General features: G+C 39.1%; 3 protein-coding genes across 6 annotated transcripts; all 3 read left to right on the top strand.

The window, feature by feature from the left end:
- The first annotated feature begins 6,913 nt into the window (after positions 1 to 6,913).
- LOC135614125 (phosphoglycerate kinase, chloroplastic-like) lies at positions 6,914 to 10,349 on the top strand. The gene is made up of 6 exons (XM_065111158.1): positions 6,914 to 7,563; positions 8,497 to 8,574; positions 8,661 to 8,921; positions 9,142 to 9,459; positions 9,660 to 9,818; positions 9,965 to 10,349. The coding sequence occupies exons 1-6, from the start codon at positions 7,147 to 7,149 to the stop codon at positions 10,172 to 10,174; spliced, it is 1,443 nt and encodes a 480-aa protein (XP_064967230.1). The 5' UTR covers positions 6,914 to 7,146; the 3' UTR covers positions 10,175 to 10,349.
- Positions 10,350 to 11,475: 1,126 nt separating this feature from the next.
- On the top strand, positions 11,476 to 21,886 carry LOC135614124 (G-box-binding factor 1-like). 4 transcript variants are annotated; one of them, XM_065111155.1, is made up of 13 exons: positions 11,481 to 11,832; positions 11,914 to 12,281; positions 14,762 to 14,912; positions 15,575 to 15,685; positions 15,787 to 16,704; positions 16,831 to 16,917; positions 17,029 to 17,189; positions 17,267 to 17,324; positions 17,647 to 17,692; positions 17,773 to 17,951; positions 18,198 to 18,275; positions 20,128 to 20,253; positions 21,372 to 21,886. In XM_065111155.1, the coding sequence occupies exons 5-13, from the start codon at positions 16,471 to 16,473 to the stop codon at positions 21,465 to 21,467; spliced, it is 1,065 nt and encodes a 354-aa protein (XP_064967227.1). In that variant the 5' UTR covers positions 11,481 to 11,832; positions 11,914 to 12,281; positions 14,762 to 14,912; positions 15,575 to 15,685; positions 15,787 to 16,470; the 3' UTR covers positions 21,468 to 21,886. The 4 variants fall into 4 exon arrangements, with proteins under 4 accessions (XP_064967229.1, XP_064967227.1, XP_064967228.1 ...); XM_065111157.1 differs by lacking the exon at positions 21,372 to 21,886 and adding an exon at positions 19,752 to 19,845 and having other exon boundaries at positions 11,476 to 11,832; positions 14,762 to 15,685; XM_065111156.1 differs by lacking the exons at positions 11,481 to 11,832; positions 11,914 to 12,281; positions 14,762 to 14,912 and having other exon boundaries at positions 15,546 to 15,685; positions 17,050 to 17,189.
- LOC108953068 (outer envelope pore protein 24, chloroplastic-like) lies at positions 11,659 to 15,655 on the top strand. The gene is made up of 4 exons (XM_018827293.2): positions 11,659 to 11,832; positions 11,928 to 12,083; positions 12,141 to 12,281; positions 15,575 to 15,655. The coding sequence occupies exons 1-4, from the start codon at positions 11,659 to 11,661 to the stop codon at positions 15,653 to 15,655; spliced, it is 552 nt and encodes a 183-aa protein (XP_018682838.2).
- Positions 21,887 to 22,619: the final 733 nt, after the last annotated feature.

The following is a 22,619-nucleotide window of genomic DNA, read 5'->3' as shown; positions in this document are numbered from 1 at the left end:
AGTCTTGTCCAGGATTGGGTTAGACATTAGTGTCCAAAAGACACAGAAGTTCATCTGTAAACCAAAGGAATTGTAAACTTTATGGAGTGGGTGTAGGTTTTATCCCAAACCTTTCTCATATCACAATTGGGTTTTCCTACATGTTGACCTGGGTCAAATCAGGTCAGTAGTCAACCTCAAAAGATATATTATACTTTTGCAAATAGAGTTTCAGATCAACTTGAACTTGATCGGTTAAGTTGGCTAGTAGAGCTCAAATTTATATATCGCCTTTGCAAAAGTGTTAGTTTCTGTCTTTGCAGAAGGGTCTGAGAACCCAGATTCTGACCTGATACGAAATCAATTTATCAATTTGTCAATAGTCAGGTTTGATCAAACAGACTGAACCAATTGACTGTAGAATCAACTTAAACAAATAAAGTTTGTATTGATCAATAATAAAATCACTATGTCCTGATTTTTTTTTTAACATAAACTTTTCAATGAATATTTAAATACATCACAAATAGTAATACCCAAAAGAGAGTAGCAGTTATTGATTTAGTATAATCATGATATTAGATTATTCTCCTAAAACTAATTCTAGTAACAAATGGAGCCTTAGCTATCAAGTATTTAATTACTGCAAGGCAAACTGAAACTAAGTTACAAGTGAAATTTCATTTAGTCATAGTTCTTCGATCTCTTTTTTCTCTTGTTCACCATACTTTCATTTCCTTAATTATGCATCTACCATTTGCCGCAAATTCATCTCAACATGTGTTATATCAAGTTACTTATGATAGAACGCATCAAATACTCTACTAGAAATCGAAGCTACTAATATGTACTGGATATTGGGAGCTAATATGACATACACCAAAAAGAATGTGATCAAGCACAATTATTGTAGGGCCAATTATATATTATCCTTTGTAGTTAAACCTCCTTAGCATCCCGATCCTTAGACCTAAAAAATTAACATTAGAATCTATATAGTTTTGAAAGTAAAATATTTAGCTCCATTTATCCTAACGCCATCAGTTTTACCAACTGAAACACGAAAATAATGGACAAATAAATAATTTTAATATTTCAATTGGTGGTGGTAGATGACGACACTGTTGGGGGCCAGGGGTGTGGATGAGGAAAGCGACAACGAGAGGTAAGGGCCACTCTGCATTTGCATCGACACCGACGAAAGTGTCGAGCGACTCTTTCGCTGCTTTGCATCTACGTCGACGTCGTCGCATATGCAAAATGACCTTCACCTCTTGTTGCCGCTCTTCTCATCCACAACAGTCACGCATGGCCCCCAACAGTATCGCTGTCCGCCACCATCAACGTCATCCGCCATCACCAACTGAGATGTTGAAATTATCTTTTGCCCATTATTTTCGTACTTCCATCGGTAAAATCGACGACGTTAGGGTAAATGGAGTTAGATGTTTTATTTTCATAACTATAGAAATTTCAATGTAAATTTTTTAAGCCGAGGGACTGGAATGTTAAGGATGTCTAATTACAAGGGATAATATCTAATTAGCCTATTGTTATGGTATCCATATTTGTGAGAACATGCATTTAGAGCACCTGATGCTGCAGGGACTGAGACTAGATAAGTGCACCAAAAAAAGGGTTTAAATAACTACATTGCAATAAAGACAACTACACTGCAATAAGAGAGGCATTAAAAGTTGCCTATCCAAGAGAAGCAGCACTAATTACTAAAGCTGCCCGACGAGTTTGTCATATTGTCATATATAATGTGATTGAGACCAACAAAGTGTCTCCCTCCTTGCCAAAAAAAAAACAGTGCCTCACATATATTTTTCATGGACAAATTGTGTGCCACAGTAGGACTCTGCCATAAGATCTTAGGAAATTCTGACCATGTATAAGGTCTCAGTATCCATTAGATACCTCTCGACAACCTTGACCGACAAACTTCGCCCATAAGGGGCCAGGAGGGAATGTAATCCTTCCGAATCTCAGCATCTTAGCAATTAGCCGCTTATCTAAGTGAGTTCGAAAACTAGCCAATCATAACAGAACCTTTTGTAACAAAAACTAGTACTAACCAAATTGAACAAATTACATGGTATAAGGGAGAAAAATATACAAACTCATGCAAAAACTATAGTTTGTACGAGTTCAGAGGGGGAAATTAAGATTACCATCCAATGAATAATAATCGAAGATGAAAAATAAATAATAATTCAGGTCAAGAAAGAAGTCGATCACCATCTAATGCGCTCACTTGTTCCACATCAAGAACCCCGGCGCCAACTTAGATCTCTAACGGTCCACCACCTCCCGGGCCTTCTTGGCAGCAATCCGGGCTCGCTCGCTCGGCGGACTTGGAAATTGCCGCTCTTAAGATCGAACCCTGTCTCCTTGAGGTGCTCCCCCGAAACCGAAAACGCACCGCGGCGGAGGGAATCGGAGAAATCCTCCGACGTTAACCTCGCCGACCCGTCTCCGGCTCTCGGGGGGAAGCTAGGAGGATCGTCGGTTCTTTGAGAGCGCTGCCATCTTAAACGGCGGATTGGAGAGCCGTAGGAAGCCGAGGAAAAAGAGGCCGTGAGGGTTCGAAAAAGGAAGGCGGCAGAGGAGACGGAGATGGGCGACGAATGAGCTCGAGGCCGCACGCTCGAGATTCGGAGGGCGACGACGTAGGCGATGAGTTTGGGGTCAATTAATGAGGTTTATTGATAAATTTTAATTGAGAACCTCCAACATTCTTCATATTATAATTAGATTTATATTTCGGCAAAACAATATTCTTCCACTGAATTATCGCGCCTAACTTACCAATAAACCATTTCGAAAATTAGCAAAAAGATCCTTTTAATTTCGTGTACATATTATCAGACCATAACACTTTTTTTGCTCGATGGCTTTCTGTTTGCTTTGGATCTCATACAATACATTTATTTAAGTTGTTAGGACGTGATACAAAGGTAATTTCTTTAGAAAATATTATATTTCAGCTATTTCTCAAACAAAATCTGATATTTTGGTTTTTTCCAATCAATACCTTTCATTCGCAAACTATCCAACCTTTTTCGGTTAATTACAAATTATCCATTATAATTAACTATGATTAATATCTGGATCGTTATACTTTAAATGTAATATTAGAGTCCCTATGTTTACGAAGATGAAATATTTAATCACAATTCTTTTTACATTGTTAATTTGATCGACGAAAAAAATAATGTGTTGTCACTTGTAAAACAAAACGCCATTGAAAAGGATAAAAGTATAATTTTATTATTTTTTAAATTATTAAATTTATATCCACTTCTCTCTCTAATCGATTTCTCTTCCTCTCCTTTGATCTACTTACCCGTCGCTCGCCCACCGCACATGCTTGACTTGCAACGCTCACCGTCATCGCACCTGCACCACTCATCGCCGCTGCACCTGCACTGCTTGACCGCCACTCCTGCATTGCTCGACCATTGCCACACCCGCACCGCTCGTCATCGTCGCATTGGACCCAGCTCGCCCACCGCACTCGCTCGGTCAATTCTAAAGTGGAGACGCACAGGCAACAAGCTTCTCTAACAATGACGAAATCATCATCAGCCAGGGTGAGGATGATGGGGCGACGGGCGAGTAGGGTGCGACAGGTGAGCAGGGTCCAATGTGGCGACGATCGAGTGAGTATAGTGCAACAGGGTCGAGCGGTATAAGAGAGTACGAACACGAGTCATCAACAAAGAAGTCATGAGGGTAAGGTCACTAGTTAATAACCTGAGTTTTTAAAAAGTATCAAAGTAAAAGATATAAGTAGAGCTACCTATGTTAATAATAGCATTTTTTACTCGAGTATTAGTCATATACACAAAAACTACCAAGGTATTATTATGATTTGGGTTAAGATACGCTATCTCTTCCTCAAAGGTTATCTCTAGGTCATCATTTGTCCTCGAGTGTTTTTCAGTGGTAAACTCATAGCATAAGCCTTACAACTCGAGTTGTCTCACCTCAAGGTGGGTCCACCAATGATAATATTAATCTATCTCTCCACCGACCCCTAAGGTCAGGGTGAGAGTTTTCGATGTGTTCGCACGAACTGCTCGAGGTGTCCTCGACATATGAGTACTTCAATCTACTCTTTCAAATTACGATAATCCTTTATATCATGGTCATAATCCTGATAGAACTGGTAGTATTCGAACTCATCTTTTTTCGCCAATGGAGTCTTCATCGAGTGAGGGCCTTTTAAGAGCCATTCACTTTTGTCTATAGGAAAACTTTAGTTCTAGACATTCAAGAGGGTTAGCTCAGACCTTAGGCGAGGTAACTCGAGTCGATCGTTCCTCCTTTGCAAGTGTTTCCTTCTTCTCTCACTTGAGTTTGAGAAAGCATCACTGCTAATGGTCTCGAGTACATATTCCTAAGAAAGTGAAGTTCGAACTCCCTTGTAAGCTAGGCAAAAGAGCAAATAGAAAATGACTTTATGAGGGAATAACATTCTCATGCTGAGCCTCTTAACGTGGTCAGAAAGGTGCGGCACATCAAAATATCTAAAGTGTCATACAATAATATTTAGGCACATAAAGCTGTAATATGCTCTCTCGGATTTGCACTGTCATCAAATGCCTCCAACGATAGAAGGTGAAAGTTTATTTGAATTGGTTCTTCTTGAATTTTCTAGGTGAATGACCACTGACCCAAGGTGAGGTCGACCAATGCTTTCCCTTTGGATTGTTAAAACTCTTATCACATATCCTTTGAGCGTCGGTCAATTTATCATAATTGGGTTTGTAAGAAATCCTCTATTGAATTTACCGATTAGATCTCGAATTCAAGCAAGGTAGAGTAGTAGTGTAGTCTAATGAATTCTATGATTAGGGGGAGAAGTGCCCCCATCGGTCGGTGGTTCGATGGGCCTCGATAGCCCGTAGGATGTTAATACCACGTTGGGTGGGGGAACCTCAATGGATGATGATCGCGGTTGACCTGATGATTGCAACTGAGCTAGTGGCATCGCCTATTGGGCTAATTAAGGGTAAAAATAGAGCGATAGCCTGTATCATGCTTATTAGCATTTGTACTTACTAGATAAGATTCAAGAACACCTTAGTTGGGACGAGCAAGTAGCTCAAGATCACTCTTGGGGGCAAGAAGCCTGAGTCATTGAACATACGCCAATGTCACATCGACGTGTGCATCAATGTTGATGCATCCACATGTCGAAAGGATAGTTGTTGCTTCCCTAAGTGAAAATATTATATGTCAGGGGTAAAGCCTCCTCGTTGAAACATTCGTTGAGAGGGTTGGTGGACAAATATTCTTGTGATATTGGACTCTCCTTTTAGTGCCAAATATGTTAGGGAAAAAGTTGTTGACGTTCTGATCAGCTCGATGTAATCCAAGCTCGTATACACAGGATTGCCCGAGGTGTTTCCTAAGTGGAAATACTGAGCTCCCAATGTACTACATACATGAAGACCAAGGTCGAGAGATATTTCCCAATCCATGCTCAGGTTATTAACCAAAGTTTGATAGTACAGACACGAGTCGTAAAAAAAAGTCTAGCCCCCTCCAAATAATGTCTATGAAAGCTTTCGTTGAATAAAAATGATAAAGTATTTTTGGAACGTCATAATCAATAAAGAGTCGTTGGCCTTACATATGACATCAACTTCTTGAATATGTCATCCGAGAGGACAACGAAGCTTTTATATAAGTTATCCTTATATAAAATTAATATCTTTTGAACGGTGAAGATAGCGAAATTATTTTTCATCCCTTTTTTATGTCATTCCTATACATGAAAATATGTATTTTATCTTTCATCGATAAAATTGATGGCTTGAGGAGAAATAAAATTAAATATTTTATTTTTATAATTATAATGATGTCAATATAATTTTTTTAGTCTAAAAATTAAAATATTAAAGATGATTAACTATCATAATATATAATTAGCTCGTTTTGAAAAGAAACGAGGTTAATATGTAATCATCGAAGAAATGAGATTAAATGTCAATATAATTTTTTAAAATATATAAATTGAGATATTAAAGATGATTAATTATAAATAATAATGTATAATTAACCCGTTTTATAGGGTCACCTCTTATATGTCGGATAAATGAGATCAGGTATGGATGAGGCAGACGTGACCTGTCGACCAAGTATGGATGAGGTGTGCTGAGGTGTCCATGATTGCACACGTTATATTTCCCTCGTCTATATAAAATCGGAATACAAAACCTTTGGAGTACTACAATCTACATGACCTAGAAATTTAGGCACTTAATTTATTTATAAGCTTACCCTGAGATGAGATGCAGATATTAAATATGCAAATGCAATCGAGTCGAATTTTTTTACACAAATTATAATACATATAATTAATTATTTAATTGATTCATCCAGCATGAGTTGGATCTATTTAGATGAGAATCATGATAACCAAAAATAGCTAATGACAATTGTGATGGTCATAATTAATTATTAATTTTAACCTCTATAGTTAAATAATGGGCGTTCATCTTCTTGAAAATTTAAATGCGTTAAAATTGAAATTTTAATAATCCAATTATAGAATTTAATATAATATACTTCTTTCTCCAATTATATAGGCCACTCTACCTTTAACATCCATCTAAAACATTCGCTTGATCAAATTTAGGAGGAATACATAAAAATGTAAATTGGAGTTTCAATGGCATATAAAACATATAGTTGATGGTAAATGTAGAACCACTAACTTTTGAGGAAATATGTGTATATATAAATATGTATGCAAATTTATTTTTATTGGATTTAGTTACTATTAAAAATACAATTTCGGAGGTTTAAAATAAGAAATGTTACGCAATAAACCCTATTATATTGTGGAGGTTTATGATTTATGTAATAGAATATTAGAAGGGAAGCCATGCTAAATTGAGTCCACGACTTCGTCATCTCCACCTTCCTTTCTCCCACCCCACGCCACAAACGAAGCCCAAATCTTCTCATCGAACCCCTCGCTCTCCACCGCTCTTCAGCGATAAGAAAAATCCACGAACCCCCGCTTCTGCTCCACATCACATTCCCCCTCCTCCTTACTTTTTAATCCATCACTCGTGTCTCCGCGACCTCCTTGCTTGGCTTCTCTCTCTCTCTCTCGCTCTCGCCTTTGCGAAGAGTTTACGATCCATGGCTTCCACCGCCGCCACCTCCTTCTCCCTCCTCCCGACCTCCTCCCGCAGGCGGTCGACGACGGCGGCGGCGCTACTCTCCGGCGCGGTAGCCCTCCGTTCGCCGCTTCGGCGGCTGGGTTTCGCCGGGGCCGCGGCCGACCCGCTTCTGGCGGCTCACGTGGCGGCGAAGATCAGGTCCGTGGCCGGGAGGAGCGGGAAGGGGTCGCGCGGGGTGGCGTCCATGGCCAAGAAGAGCGTGGGGGACCTCACCGCCGCCGACCTCAAGGGGAAGAAGGTATTCGTCCGGGCGGATCTGAACGTTCCCCTCGACGAGAACCGCAACATCACCGATGACACCAGGATCCGGGCGGCCGTGCCCACCATCAAGCACTTGATCAGCAATGGGGCCAAAGTCATCCTCTCCAGTCATCTGGTGAGATGTTCCCGTTCTCGGTCAACTCATTTGTTTCTTGATTATTCGGAATTATGTTATTGGCCGCTTGATATAGTGATTGGCCAGAATATGGTACTTCATATGATCATTTAGTCTTTGACATTAACAATGGATCTTCTTCGATGTTATGCCCTCAGCTATCCAAGTTGTTATGCATGGCATGAATTGCCCTTTGGTCCTCTACCCTTGTTAGGATATCAGATTTTGCAGCATTCAGTTTTCTGCAAACATACTACCATGACAGCAATGGGAACTATAATGCCCATTACTTCTCTTCAGTATTACTACAATCCACAAAGCATTTTTGTATTTCTATATCAAATTAATCTGAAAGGACAGAATTTACTAGGAAACTGCAGTTTTTTTTTCTTGGTTCTCTTATATTTGTGATGAAACTAATATATTTTTTTTATTATCCTCCCCCCTCAATGCATACATTTTATCCACATGAGAAATATATATGGTTGCTTTTTGCTTATTCATTCGGATATAGTGTAGGCTTTATGCATGAGATACTTGATTAAGTTTCTGCCTTTGCACTGTGGACTAAATTTGTCCTCCTACCTGGAGATCTAGTAAATTATGCCAATTAACTGTCGCTTTTGAAGTTTCTGGTGTATTATTTAAGCTTCCATCTGTTTCGAAAATTTTTCGACAGTGTGGTAATCCATGTAGACATATTTGTAAGTCTATGGTTTCAGTTAAATATCTAACTTTTATAGGTATGAAATGTGACAAAAGCTTACAACTTTAAGTTGATTGCAAAGATTCTGGTTATGGCTATCTTTTTTGTGATATATGTATCACAATGCATTTTGGACTTTGATAGATAATGCTTTAATTTGTATTTTGTTCTTCAATTAGCTACAACCATTGACTCTGAACTCACATTTTTGTTATCTGCCAAATCAGGGACGCCCGAAGGGTGTCACACCAAAATTCAGTTTGAACCCAATTGTGCCTAGGCTTTCTGAACTACTTGGAATCAAGGTATGTTCATGTTTTAACTTGTATGTTTATGTGAAGTGCATAATTGTAGTGTCTTGTTTTACTATGAATTCCTTTATGACAAACAGGTTGAGAAAGCAGATGATTGTATTGGACCAGAAGTTGAAAATTTGGTTAATGCACTGCCTGAAGGTGGCGTTCTACTTCTTGAAAATGTTAGATTTTATAAAGAGGAAGAGAAAAATGATCCTGAATTCGCAAAGAAGCTTGCAGCACTAGCTGACCTTTATGTGAATGATGCTTTTGGAACGGCCCATAGAGCACATGCATCAACAGAGGGTGTCACCAAGTTCCTGAAGCCCTCCGTCGCTGGTTTTCTTTTGCAAAAGGTGACTATAGACATTAATACCAAATTATCAGGCATGTGTACTTAGGAGACCTATATATTTTCTTTGGAAGTCCTGTATACGCTGATATGATTTTGAATTCTGCAGTTCTGTACTTTATTTAATGCGTGTTGCTCTAGATTTGCAGACTTCAAATGGTTACCATTTTTTATACTTGTTGTATGTTTGTTTTCCTAACCTTGATTCTTCCATGTAATTGTAGGAACTTGATTATCTTGTTGGTGCTGTTTCAACCCCCAAGAGACCATTTGCAGCTATTGTAGGTGGCTCAAAAGTATCATCTAAGATTGGGGTGATTGAATCACTGTTGGAGAAGTGTGATATCCTTCTTCTCGGTGGCGGGATGATATTCACATTTTACAAAGCACAAGGTTTCTCAGTGGGTTCTTCTTTGGTAGAAGATGACAAACTTGGGCTTGCATCATCACTTCTTGCAAAAGCCAAAGCGAAGGGTGTGTCTCTTTTGTTACCAACTGATGTCATTATTGCAGATAAATTTGCAGCTGATGCAGAGAGCAAGGTTTGCTAATTTAATATCTTCATTAAAATTCATAACTGGCCTTAGGAAACTATCGATTATCACACATCTCATGTGGTCTAAACTTAAAGTTCTCACTATAATGGTTTGTGGATTTCAAGTTAACAGCTTCAACTATATTTTACTAGTGAAGGAAAAAACAACAACAATTGGTGATGAAGGAATGACGATTCTGTTTGCAGGTTGTGCCAGCGTCTGAAATCCCTGATGGTTGGATGGGGTTGGACATTGGACCGGATTCAGTTAAGACATTTAGTGATGCATTGGATACAACCAAGACCATTATTTGGAATGGTCCCATGGGAGTTTTTGAGTTTGACAAGTTTGCTGTGGGAACTGAGGTAAATGATAATTTGTCTTCTACTCAATACGGTTTGACTGATGTAGGTTTTAAATTATTGATAATGTTGAATAAAGTTTCTATAACTTTGAATTTAACACTTATACACCTATAAAGACAGCTTGGCTGATTGTGTTGACATGGCAGTCAATTGCAAAGAAGTTGGCAGAGCTCAGCGGGAAGGGGGTGACGACGATCATTGGAGGTGGAGACTCTGTTGCTGCAGTTGAGAAAGTTGGAGTTGCTGATGTGATGAGTCACATATCAACTGGTGGTGGAGCTAGCTTGGAGTTGTTGGAAGGCAAGGAGCTTCCAGGAGTTGTTGCTTTGGATGAAGCAGTTGCTGTAGCTGTATGAGACTAAACTTTGTTACCAGAGGTGCTGGCTTATGTTTCCCAATAAGAATTGTCAATGTGATTATCTCTTTCACCTCTATTTCGCCCAAAAGAGGATGGATAGAGATTTAAGAGTTTGCCGCTGTCGAGTTCCTGGGATCGCTCATAATAAGTGCATTCTACCCTGTTGTAGTTCATTTTTTATTCATTGAGATTGTCACAAAGTATGGCAAAACGAAACGTTCTTGTTTCGAGTGGGTCGAAGATGCGGTGCAGTTTATTATGCCTCCTGTAGCAAGTCAGCTTGGCATGTGCCACGATGGATAATGAGTATGTATGCCTAATGCCTGATTTTGCAATGCATGATATCCTTTACGGGTACAATATTGAATGCTTGATCAAAATCGTTTGTTTGGAAAAATACAGTTCACCGAATTGCTTTAGTTATCACAAGGGATTAGTTATAAATCGTCAAACACCGATGTAGTTGCCTAGCGATGAAAGAATCGCTTGACACTTGTATCGATGGTTTTTTCGTTGCTTGACAACTGCATCAACGAAGTTAGTGTAGATGATGTTAACTATTGAGGCATTTATGACGAAGATGATGGCTATCTTATTGTTGACTCATTGGGCGGATTGCTCAACGTAAAGTCGGGGTTACCAAAGCTTCTATCGTTCCTCTCGTTACCGTGTTAGTTTTGACATGAGCATGAAAAATATGAGATGAGGGGCTTGTTGGAGGACTTTTATTCTTCATGATTATTGTCGATAGGAAGAAAAGCTTTGAAAGGTTGGTAGGCGAGCAGTTGTCGAGATCTCGATGGACATTGTCATACTTGTCGTCAACATAGTTGTCGAGCAGTCTTCATCTCTTATCGTCGTTCTCTTCATTCACAACAGCCACCCACAGCTTTCAGCGACGTCATCGTCTGCCACCATCGATGTTGTTTGCCATAATTAACTGAAATATTAAAATTATTTTTTTACTCTTCGTTTTTATATTTTTTGAAAAAATCGATGGTCTTAAGATAATTACATCTAAATGTTTTATTTTTATAACTATATAAATATCAATATAATTTTTTAAAGTAAAAGTACCAACAAATTAAAGATAACTAACTGCACAAATAATCTATAATTAGTCGTATCGCATTTTTGAGTTTACGATTATTTTTAATCAACGTTGAGTCATTTGTATTTACTGTAGTATTATGACCAAAGAGTGCGCGGGTAACATTTCTACACCTAAAAAATCTGTGGCGTTATGCCGCACGTTTCGATACATATCTTCGCTCTCATTCTGCGCAAACCTTGGAAACTATGGGGGAAGATAAATAGATGAGTAGAAGAGGCCATCGACACACTCGCAGACTCACAGATCGTACTTCTCTCCTGCGCCCATGCTGTAGCTTATCAGCCGGCGGACTCCACATAGCAACCTCCCCTCTCTCCATCTCTCCTTATCCCAAACCCTCGGAGCGGAGTAGGAGTTCGAGAGGAGTGATGAAGGCTTCGCTGAAGGGCCGATACGAGGTGAACGAGAGCGCCAGCGCCGTGGCCACCTTCGCCATCGATGCCGGCGACGTCCGCCTCAAGGCCTCCATATCCGATGCCACCTTCGTCCTCTCCCTCGAGAAGCCCGGCGCATTCATCCTCGACTGCCACCTTCCCACCAAGGTCCATCTACCAGTCCATTCATTCCATACCTTGATCGATTTATCGACCGCTTAATCCTTTCTCCCTTCCCTTCGTCTTTAGATGTTCGGTTCCAGTTCATGAATTCGATCCGGCTGATGGAGAATACGGTGAATCTGACCTACACCCACGCGCCGAGGGACAACCGGGCGGCCCTCGATGGTTCCGTTGCCCTTGATTTCTCCAACAAGGTCTCCGTCAGCTACTCCTTCGGCACGCCTGGCGCCTGCAAGGTCAAGTACATCTACGCACACGGGGAGCTTCGGCGGACTGTGCTGGAACCCTGTTAGGACGTGTCCAAGAACGCCTGGGACTTCGCCCTCACCAGGAAGTTCGAGGGGGAAGACTCCCTCGAGTCCACCTACCACACCACCAACAAGAATCTCGGCATCGAATGGAGCAAGGACTCCATTGTCAACGGCTGCTTCAAGGTAATCCACGATCACCCCTGCCAAAATTCTTCTCCTTTTCGATTTGGAGAAACATATCAGTGGAATGTGTGTAGATAACTAGTTAAGAGTTAAGGCGTATTCAAGAGTAGAATGGGATATGCAGTTGGATCACAAATGAAGATGATCTCTTCTCATATGTACTTTTCTAGAAATAGCCTATTGATTCTGCCTTTTTTTTTTACCAGTCAGTTTCTCACTTGTGATTATAAACAGTGTTTTAAGTAGATTATAAGCTGCCTCGAGCATACATCAACTCACCGAACATGATTTACATGGACAAAATAAGCTAAAGCCAGCATCCACACAATTCGAGAAATTTTTTCTTGTTCATCAAGAAAAAGGCAAGTAAAAATGAGCATCTAGACTATTAATTCTTAGCATAACAATGTTAGATCGTGTATACCTATCTAAATTCACCTTGTTTTGATGGTTCTAGATTGTTAATAAAATTTGTATGTTGTTAAAATTGCTTAACTTCACACCTGCTTGGCACTTTTTTTTCTTCATTTTTAGATCTCATAAATATTACACATCATGTTTAATTGAGCTGGTATTCAATTTGGTCCTATCATTTTCGTTTTTTGGTCGGTATGGTTGAGGCCTCAATCCTTTGGGTAAGGTAATAGCTCAATTATTGAATACATGAATCTACCTATAGGAATTGAACTGCTATCCTATTGGAGGAGCAATTCTCCAAATTATGATGGACCCATAATCCCTCTATCATGTTTCCTTTTGTGATGCTTCCTTTCTTGGCCTGAAAAGCATATAGTTGTACTGATTTATCCTCTTTTCAATTCATTGATTAGATTGAGATTGGTAACTTCTATACTTTTCTGCCTAATACTCAAATGGCAAGCTAACAGTGAGTACAGATCTGCTCAATGGATGCTTTTGTTTACATTTGTAATCAAGGAAGCCTTTTACATTGATTTTGCTACACCCTGTAAATTGGGATCTCTGCTTTCTGAGGCTCCTTGTGAATTGTCTATGTTATTTATAAGTTGGTTCCATAATTTAAGCAGCATGGGTCTCTTTGGACAACATTAGATAATAATAATAATACTGATGAAATCTTGGTCTAATTTGTTATTTGTGTTAGATGGTTCAGATTTCTTTATTGATATGTTCACAAACAATTTTAGCTTTTCTGAGTACAACTTCCAGCTAGAACATTGATCCTACAGGTAAATTGTTTCTTATTCTAGTGTTTTAAATTTAACTCAAAGAAATATATTGTGAAATGGTAGGTGTAAACTGTCTACAGAACAACTTATTGAAAATTTGTCACATAATTGCTTTTACATGGAATACTTCCTGAATTGGTACACTTTTAAAGGATTGATCACCTATAGCATCAAACTTTCAAGTTATATTAATGTACAAAGTTCAGACCATCATTTCTATTGCTAGCATAATCATTCACGAAATGACAAACTCAAAGTGCACTTGATGAACTATGATTTGGTTCTTAAGCTATCATGTTCTTAACATATGTTACATCATAGTGTTCTTGTGACTTTCTATGGTCTTCGACTCCAACAGTGCAACTTCTTTTGTTTGTTTGTCCATCTGTAATGCTTTTTATTATTTTAATATCTTTTCTGAACCACTGGTTGCAGAAAGGGTCAAGGCTGTTTTCCATGGATTTATTTGTCATAGTTGATCGAATGCTGAAAAAGAAATGCAAAATTAGTAGATCATTTTCGGACTGATATTGAGTTACCAGCTACAAAGGCTGCAAGTCAGACCGTGGGAGAAAGCTTGAGTTAAATTCAAGTAACTAACATAGAACAAACATGTCGATAGACTTCCCTAGGATATGAGTATTAAAATGGCTCAAAAACAACTCATGGAGACATGAAATTTCTTGGATTTTATGAAGAAAATTATGGTGACATTTAGAATGGCTTGAGGCTAAATGGGTTGACCTTTCACCTGATGATGGATATTTGGTGTCTGAATTAAGTTAAGATTCAATTGGGTCTTTGATTATTAAGGTTTATTCTAGATGGGCTTAGATTCTTTTTATTCGATTGTTGGTTTTTCAGGTTTGATCTGCTTAGAGGTGTCCTAGTTATTAGGTAATAACTCTGATTCCATTATCTATATCTGAGATCTGAACCCCACAGAGTGCATATCCTTGTCAGCCAAATGTCTCTTCACAAGTAGTTGGAGAAAATGTAGCTGACCATTAGAAGAAGGGTCCTAAATTACTCAAGAAACCAGAAGGAAGATTTAGAAGAAGAAACACCAAAAATAAAATAGGGAAGTGGTCTACTGTGGTCTAATTTCTTGGGATGTTTTAAGCTGTATATAATGGTAGAAAATATTTTGATGAATTTATCAAGTTTGCTGATCAAGTAAAAGTCGATTGGTCACATGGAAGCAACTAAAGTTTTTCTATCAAGTCCGAGTCTACTTTTCTTTTTCATCTAATTGGCTTCAATTTGGATCAGGTACAAAAGCATGACAGACATCTGCACTGACAATTGTTCAATCTACAGCCAACCAGATTGGTGCTTAAAGTGCCATGAGACCATTATGTTATATGGTTAGTAGAATGGATTTTGATGAATTTGTCAGCTTTGGTGATCAAGTAAAAGTCAGGTTGGTCACATTGGAAGCAATTAAAGTTTTTATCAACTCTTAGTCTACTTCTCTTATTCATCTAATTGGCATCAATTTGGGTCAGATGCAAAATCTGCATGATACAGGTCTGCACTGACAATTGCTCAATCTACAGCCGAGCGAGAGTGCCTTGACCTCTCAGCGAACGGGCTACACCACCAGGTGGCCCTTAGACATGCACTGGTGATCACATCGTCATGAAGGCGACAGATTGGCATTTAAACTGCCATGAGATCATTATATTATATGGTTAACTTCTTTAATTGTAACGATATCAAGTATCTTGATAATTTGCTGCCCTTGTAGTTTCATGTACCTCTTCGAATCCTACCATGCGTTTATCTTTATAGTGTATTGTTCAATTTAACTAGTCTCTTCAGCTCAATTTTTCATGTATCTTATCTTACAAACTAGAAGCTCCTTGTTCATCAAATAATCATCACCTCTGAATTTTCATGGTTTCTTTTTTTCTGCTTCTTAAAAGGTTAGTGTAAAATTAACAATATGTTAGTCATTTAATCCACTTATATCTCTGTTAGTGTCGTACCGCCATTCTCTTTATTGTATAACAGATATCTTGTTCTTTTAATTTGCATGTGAAATGCCATTTTACTGGTCTCATGATTGATTTTGCTGTGCAGATATCTGCAACTGTCAATTTAGCAGAGCTACAAAAAGTTCCAAAGTTGATTGCTGACAGTACGTGGAATTACGAGATGTAATATGATTCTTTTACTTGGATGAAATATTGGGTATATTGATCAAACAATTATTTTCGTTCCATCTTGATAGCTTTTTCTAATTTCCTCTTGAATTATTAATTATTCACTGATTATGTCTTAAATACATGAAGGTATTGTCGTAAATACATGTGCATCAATCGAGGGGAAGAACGACTCGGCGGCAGGTACGCGTATGGTCCATCAGTTCACGCTCATTCCCACTCCATCTCCATTTTCTTTCCCTCTGTTTCCAAATCGAGCAGTGTCGTAAGTACACGTAATAAAACACGCGCTTTCCTTACGCCTACAAGAATAGAGACAAACGTTTCCCAGCCGTTTCTCTTGCTTCATCGGCCCCGCCCCGCCCCCGCGGGAGTTGCGGCCAATGAGAAGGGCCTCTTTCCTGTTTGGTGCCTCGGCGGTGACCGATTGAACGGAACCCTCACGCTGCTTGTTTTTGACGTGCCCCTAAGGGGTGATGTCAGTCCTGTGGAACCTGACCGGCGTTTGGGTCCCACGCGTCGTCTCGAGGGCGCTTACTTCCATTTAAGCAGCAATTTCCAGTTCTAACGCCGCACTCGTTGACACGTCATCGAGTATGATATTCCCGTAACGATTGGGTGTAAAGTTTATTTGGCTCTTTGTGGATGCCTTCTATCCCCGCGTCGGACACTCTCTTAAATGAAACCCTAGCTCAGATCTCTCTCTCACGTCGTTGCCAAGTCAAGCTCCTACTCGCCACCGTCTCGCCCCTCCTCCCGCTCTGCATCGCTGCTCGTGTGGTGTCCACGTGTCGCGATTAAAGCTTACCCTCAATGCCCATGGGCTCGCCCAAGGAAAAGAGGACGACGGGCGCCAGCTCCGCCTCCACCTCCTCCAAGGCCCCACGAGAGGCGGCGCCGCCGGCAACTGCACTGGTCCCCCCCGAATGGTCCGCCTCCTTTCAGGCCTTCTACGACCGGGGAGCCGCCGCTGCCGCCGTGATGCCCCAGGCTTTCTATTCCCCGTCACCCATCGGAACCGCGCAGCCTGTCGTTTGGGGAGCTCAGGTTCGTTGCTTAATCTTTCTCGGTGCGTGGGTTGGTGGGGTTGCACAGGAAAAAGTTTATATGCAGATTAAATATCAATTATTTACCTATTTCTTCGTGGTTGTTTTGGGGTAATTATATATCCAGCAAGTGATGCCGCCCTACGGCAGTCCGATTGCTTACGCTTCGTTCTATCCGCAAGGGGGTTTTTATGCTCAGACTCCGATAAATGCGGTAAACCTATCTCGAGTGTCTTTCCTTAACCCTTTTTTGTCCTTACCCTTGTTGTCAAATTAAAATTGGGTTCGTGACGGAGGATATTTTTTCGTGCTGATGACTTCTTAGGGCGTGGCTTTTCGAACCCAGGAAACTGAAGGGAGGCCGACAGAGGCGAAGGACAATCAGCCGACGAGCAAGAGGACTTCCAAAATTTTAGACGGATCACCAGGAAAATCAGGGAATGATGGTAAAGGGGCCTCTGGTGCTGGTGAGAATGCCTCGCAGAGGTCAGCTTTGCTAGCTGAACTCGTGCTAGTTGTATAGTTTGTTGAATTTTTTGTTAACTATCTGATCTTGTGGGCAGTGATGACAGTGAAACAGACGGGTCATCAGATACTAAAGAAGACTATGACCAACCAAAGGTAAGCAAATCTCTCAGTTTTATTGTGGTTGTTATCTTGTTGATTGTTGACCGGTCACCTCATTGGTGGTGACACTAAGAAACATATAGGTTCTTTCCAAATTTGCACCACTTGATAGACAAATTCTTCAGGCAATGTTACATGCTGACATATGTGGCTGATTTTTCTTTTTGTTTATGTGTCAGTATGTTTCTCTTGTGGTTGAGTACAGCTCTAGCTTGGTTTCTTATCAATAATCTTTCTAGTTGGGTTCTTTGTTTGTTGTAAGTGTGTGGAGTACTTCACTCATTTTTCTTAACACTAAGCTTTCTCGAATATTTAGGAACATTCCCCAAACAGAAAAAGAAGTTATGGAAATACAACTGAAGGTAAGTTCTGTGGTAGATGACTATTGTCTTCATCAATTGGAAACTCTGCGATGATTCTCATTCCTACAGGTTTTGCTCAGGTGAAGGTTCTCATTCCTTTGACACTGCTGGTAATAGCGGTACTGCTGGAAGAGTGCGGACTGCCAAAAAGCTTCCAGTCTCAGCCCCAGGACGAGCAGCATTGCCTGGTCCTCCAACTAATTTGAATATCGGGATGGACTTTTGGGGTGCTTCCCCTGCTGGATCTGTACCTACAAAGGTGGGGTCTAGTGCCTTGAATTCTGGACCAGTAATGATAGGCTGGAGCAGGTCATGCATGAACAGCAGTGGATCTAGCAAATGACTAGTCTATTACATCATGGACAATGTCTCATGCTTGATTTAACTGCATATCTGAAGTATCTAGCATCCAGCAAAAATTGTCACCTAAATGATTATCCTCTCTTTCCTTTCCTTTTGGTTTTTTTTTTTTTTTCAATTTTCACTGATCAGTAGTATATTGCAGGACGAACGTGACCTGAGGCGGGAGAGAAGAAAACAGTCTAATCGGGAGTCTGCCAGGAGGTCAAGGTTAAGGAAGCAGGTATGCTTTAGGCAACTTAAACATCATTTTATGTACTGAAAAAAGAAAATGAATCACTTCTTTGTTTTTTTAATCTTAATTTTTATTTCCTAGTTTCCTGCTAAGGTGAACAAGAGGGTTTGACTGGCTTGCTTATGTGGAATGTACAACATACATTTTCACTTAGTGACATATCAGGGCTTGCTTCAGTGGAAAATATACGACAAATGTTTTTTACTTAGTGACTTGTCAGGAGAGCACATCTTGATGGCCTTGATGTGCTTCAGGTAGCCAAGATTATAATTTGTTGACAACGAAACTGATATGCTTGTATGTTTTATTAATTTTTAACAGAATAATGGAGGGTTTCATCTCCCTCCAAGATAATTACTTGGGCTAAGTGCTTGGGTCATAAAGGGTAGAGAAATTATAACTATGGTCATTCTGTTAGATTAGGTTAGGGTTTTATTTTTTTGGCTCATGATTTTTATTCTTTTCACCCCTTCTTTCTACCATTTTCTGGCTGCTTGTTTAGAGAAAGAAAATAATACTGCTAAAACTCTTTGTAGGGAGATTCAGAAAATGCTTCCAATTGTTTTGATTGTATAGCAGATAAAGCATCATATCATCTATTTTTCTTATCCTTTTTATGTTCTTGATATTCAGACATTATTTCCATTACGTGGTATACATTATGGTTGGTTATTGTTCCAGTCAACATGGTCATATTGTTATTTTCTTATTGTAGACCTGGTTCTTTGCAAAATATTTAACAATTGGCATGTGTAGATAAGTTTGTATTTTTTATAACATTGTCTTTATTCTTCTGACTCAATTTCATAATGTTATTTTGTCTCTGATTCTTTAAATTTTTTTTTATTTATAAAGCCTACTTTGTACCTATATTTTTTTAATCTTGGTTCAAAGTTGCATAAACCTTTTTGGTTATGTGATATGTTGCTCTCTGATGTTTTCTCTGTCAATGGTTTTTCAGTAGAAGTCCATGTTCATGTTTGTTCTAGTGAAGTTTGATGCAAGTCGTCATATACCTAATGCAATCCTCCTCTCAGCTAGTGCTCCGTTCTCTAAAATTGCGATATGTTAAGAATTACCATTATATATGTTACAGCATTTATGCCCCAAAAACAAAAAGGTCCATTTCTTTCACTGATCATAACTTTTAGATTGGTCGATGTCCAAGTATAACATACATGTCAATGCATTTATACTTACCTGCAACTGTTTGTTTGAGTGGTTCTAAGAGTTTTAGTAGTTCCACTCTTATGGTTGTCAATGCTTACCACTTAATTGTTCAACTGTTAGGATAATATATGGGATAAAGCTGTATTAGTTCAATAAGATGCATCTGTTTCTATTCAACAATTCTAAAAACTACTCCCGTTTACAATGTAGTGAAATTTGGCTTAGTAACTAAGCCCATTAGTTTTCAGTTCTGGACTTTTGATTCTTTATTTTTCCTAATATCTTTGGTTTTAGATGTTGGATAGAGCCCATTATGCGTTTTACTCGGTTGTTGAGTATCATCTCTGTTATAACTGTCAATAACGATTCAAAGGGGACTTTTACACAGGTAATGCTCTTCTTTAGACTATTGTTGAGGTATATTAACATGATGTTGATATAATAGCTTGATATATGGACTCTCTGTGCAGCTTCACTTTGAGATTTTTTCTTTTTTTCATGATTCAGTAGTTGTTCTTTAGTTTCTTTGGTTGCTGTATGGTCATATTTAGGTGGTTTGTACTGAAAACAGTGTTTTGTTCTTTTTCTTTAACCTTGGAGTGAGATGGGTGCATGATGTTGTAATCATCTGAATACTAATCTCTCTTTTTTTATCATCCTCCTTTGTCAGCAAGAATGTGAAGAGTTGGCAAGGAGAGTGACTGATTTGAACAATGAGAACAGCGCACTCAGAGTAGAACTTGAAAACCTCCAGAAATTGTGTGGGGAACTGGAAGCTGAAAATAAATCAATCACGGTTAGTGGTTTTATTATTGGTAGTGTATATTTGAATAAGACTGTCATTTTACCTGTTGACCTGGAATAGACCCAAATATCATCCAGACAGGTCATATACCTGTCAGGTATAATCTAAATTGTTTATAATTGTTAATCCGGGACACGTTTGCTACATAATACATATATCCTGTATCAGTCCTATGGACCAATCATGGCCTCCAAAAAGAGTTGGGCACCTTTTTGATAGTATATTTTTTAAGTATATCAGATTATAGTCTCCTACATATCATTTAAAATTCAATTCTTATGTTCTTGATCAGGCATTTTACAACTAAAAAAAATTATATAATGTGCAATGTGGATGTAATAATCATTTGTTGTTATGTGCCAACAATTAACATGTGGGGGTGGGACTGACACTATCTCATACACAATCTTAGTAACAGTCTTTGTGACCAGAATATGGCACGTGCATAAGTGATTCTTTCCATATACAACATAATGTGCAATCTTTTTTCTTTCTACGTGCATGTGTGTTGGTTCATCTATTCTTTAATTGTTAAGACTTTTGGAGGCTCTAATCTAACTAGCATTCCTTCAGTCCCATGGTAATATTATTTTGGGTATGCATAAATTTTTGGTTATTATACAAGTATCAAATAAAGCCTGTTGCTCATGAAGAATTAGGTCTCATTCGGTTGTTCTGTATTTAACTCAACCCCATATATACCCTTTCTCTACAATCAGCTTTTGTTATTGTAAAGTTGATTTTACTAGTAATTCTTATTTTAATTATTTTTCGACCAATATGACTGCAGCTCTGTGCTTCCTTTTTAAGCTTCAATAAGCAACGTGTATTATCATGGTCATGGAGAAATTTTCAGTATGCAAGCCTTATGGTTGCATGGTATTGAGCAATTATGGCTTGTTGGTGCATTAATTAAATCTATTTGTAATCTATGATTATTTTCGTGTTGCCGTATATGTTGGCCCAAAAATCCCTTTCATGGTTTTCTTTTTTTCCTTATTTTTAAAATGATATGGTGCTTGTGTTAGAAATACATTTAATCTTTTTAACTTCTCTCTATGTTGTGTTTATTGCTTTTAATACAGCTTTGAAATTCTTTACTGGAACAGGGAGAATTGAAACAAAGATACGGGCCTGAATTCTTATCTGAATTGAGCAGCAGCATTGACGCATCAAAGCTGCAATCAGATGTTGCCAGCAGTTGACCCTTTTTCATCAAAGGCAAACTAATTCTAACTTGTTATATGAGGCTTCCAAGGTAGCCTTTGCCTTGTTTCACGACCACTCCACTGGCCTTGGGCTCTCGACACTTTTAGTTGATGGAGAGGGTCCGCATAGCTGGATGTATACTTAAAGATCAAATTAAGTAGTTTTATGCTGTCTTTTTCTTTCTCGATGAACCAGTTTCAGATTGGCCTTTGGAGTGAGCTACATTAGATATTTAATAACTGGTGTTGCTGGTGTGAAAGATTACGGAGGATAGAAACAGCTCAATTGATGCTCTAACTGTCTTAATGTAGTCAAAAGTCTGATATTGATTTTTCTTATAGTGTAAATTGACTTGAATTATAGCCACAGTGTGTCAATATTATTACGCAAAAGATTGATGGTTGTGCCTGATTTATCTTGACGCCCATAGACTCTTGTTGCTTTGCAATTTCAGATCGATATCACTGAGTTTTGGATGTATCATAGTCTCGATCTTTTCCGTGCTGCTTCAGTCACTACTCTACTGTGCTAAACTCTTCTGCAAATGTGAATATGATCCTCGGTTTCTGGGTTCTCCTTTAGCATTTGGGTGATATGTAGAGCAAACAAAAAGCCCACAGTGTTTCTTATGTTTTGATTGTGACAGTTATCGAGATGACTATATCAATTTAACTGCAAAAGGAGAACCCACTCATGAAGAATGCACGGGATAACGATCTAAGCAGAGGTGACAAGTAAAATAACCACTAGTGTGTTCCAAGTGTCGCGCAGACCAAGTGATGATCACGGACAGGGTAGAATTCCACCTGAGAGATGTGATGCAGACCACACAGGTACGTCGTAATTCTCAGTCGCAAACTGGTCAAAGTGTGTAACGTGACAAATCAATAGGAACGTAGTAATTCTCAGTCGAAATCCGCAAACTGGCCAAAGTGTGTAACGTGATAAATCAATACTACCACTGACGGTGATGGCAAGCGATTAAACCTTCTACTCGGTGCTTCCACGCCAAGTCGTGTCCATGCTTCCTACAGATGGCAGCGAGGTGGCCCTCTCGAGTATGTCACACAGGAAACGTGTGACAAGTACGTCTCCCGAGTCGGTGTACACGTATTCGCACTGCACTCGTTGTTTATTATTTCCGACGT

This window comes from Musa acuminata, chromosome BXJ2-6 (genome assembly GCF_036884655.1).
Source record: "Musa acuminata AAA Group cultivar baxijiao chromosome BXJ2-6, Cavendish_Baxijiao_AAA, whole genome shotgun sequence".
Classification (NCBI taxonomy): domain Eukaryota; kingdom Viridiplantae; phylum Streptophyta; class Magnoliopsida; order Zingiberales; family Musaceae; genus Musa; species Musa acuminata.
This window is presented reverse-complemented; position numbering and strand designations above follow the sequence as displayed.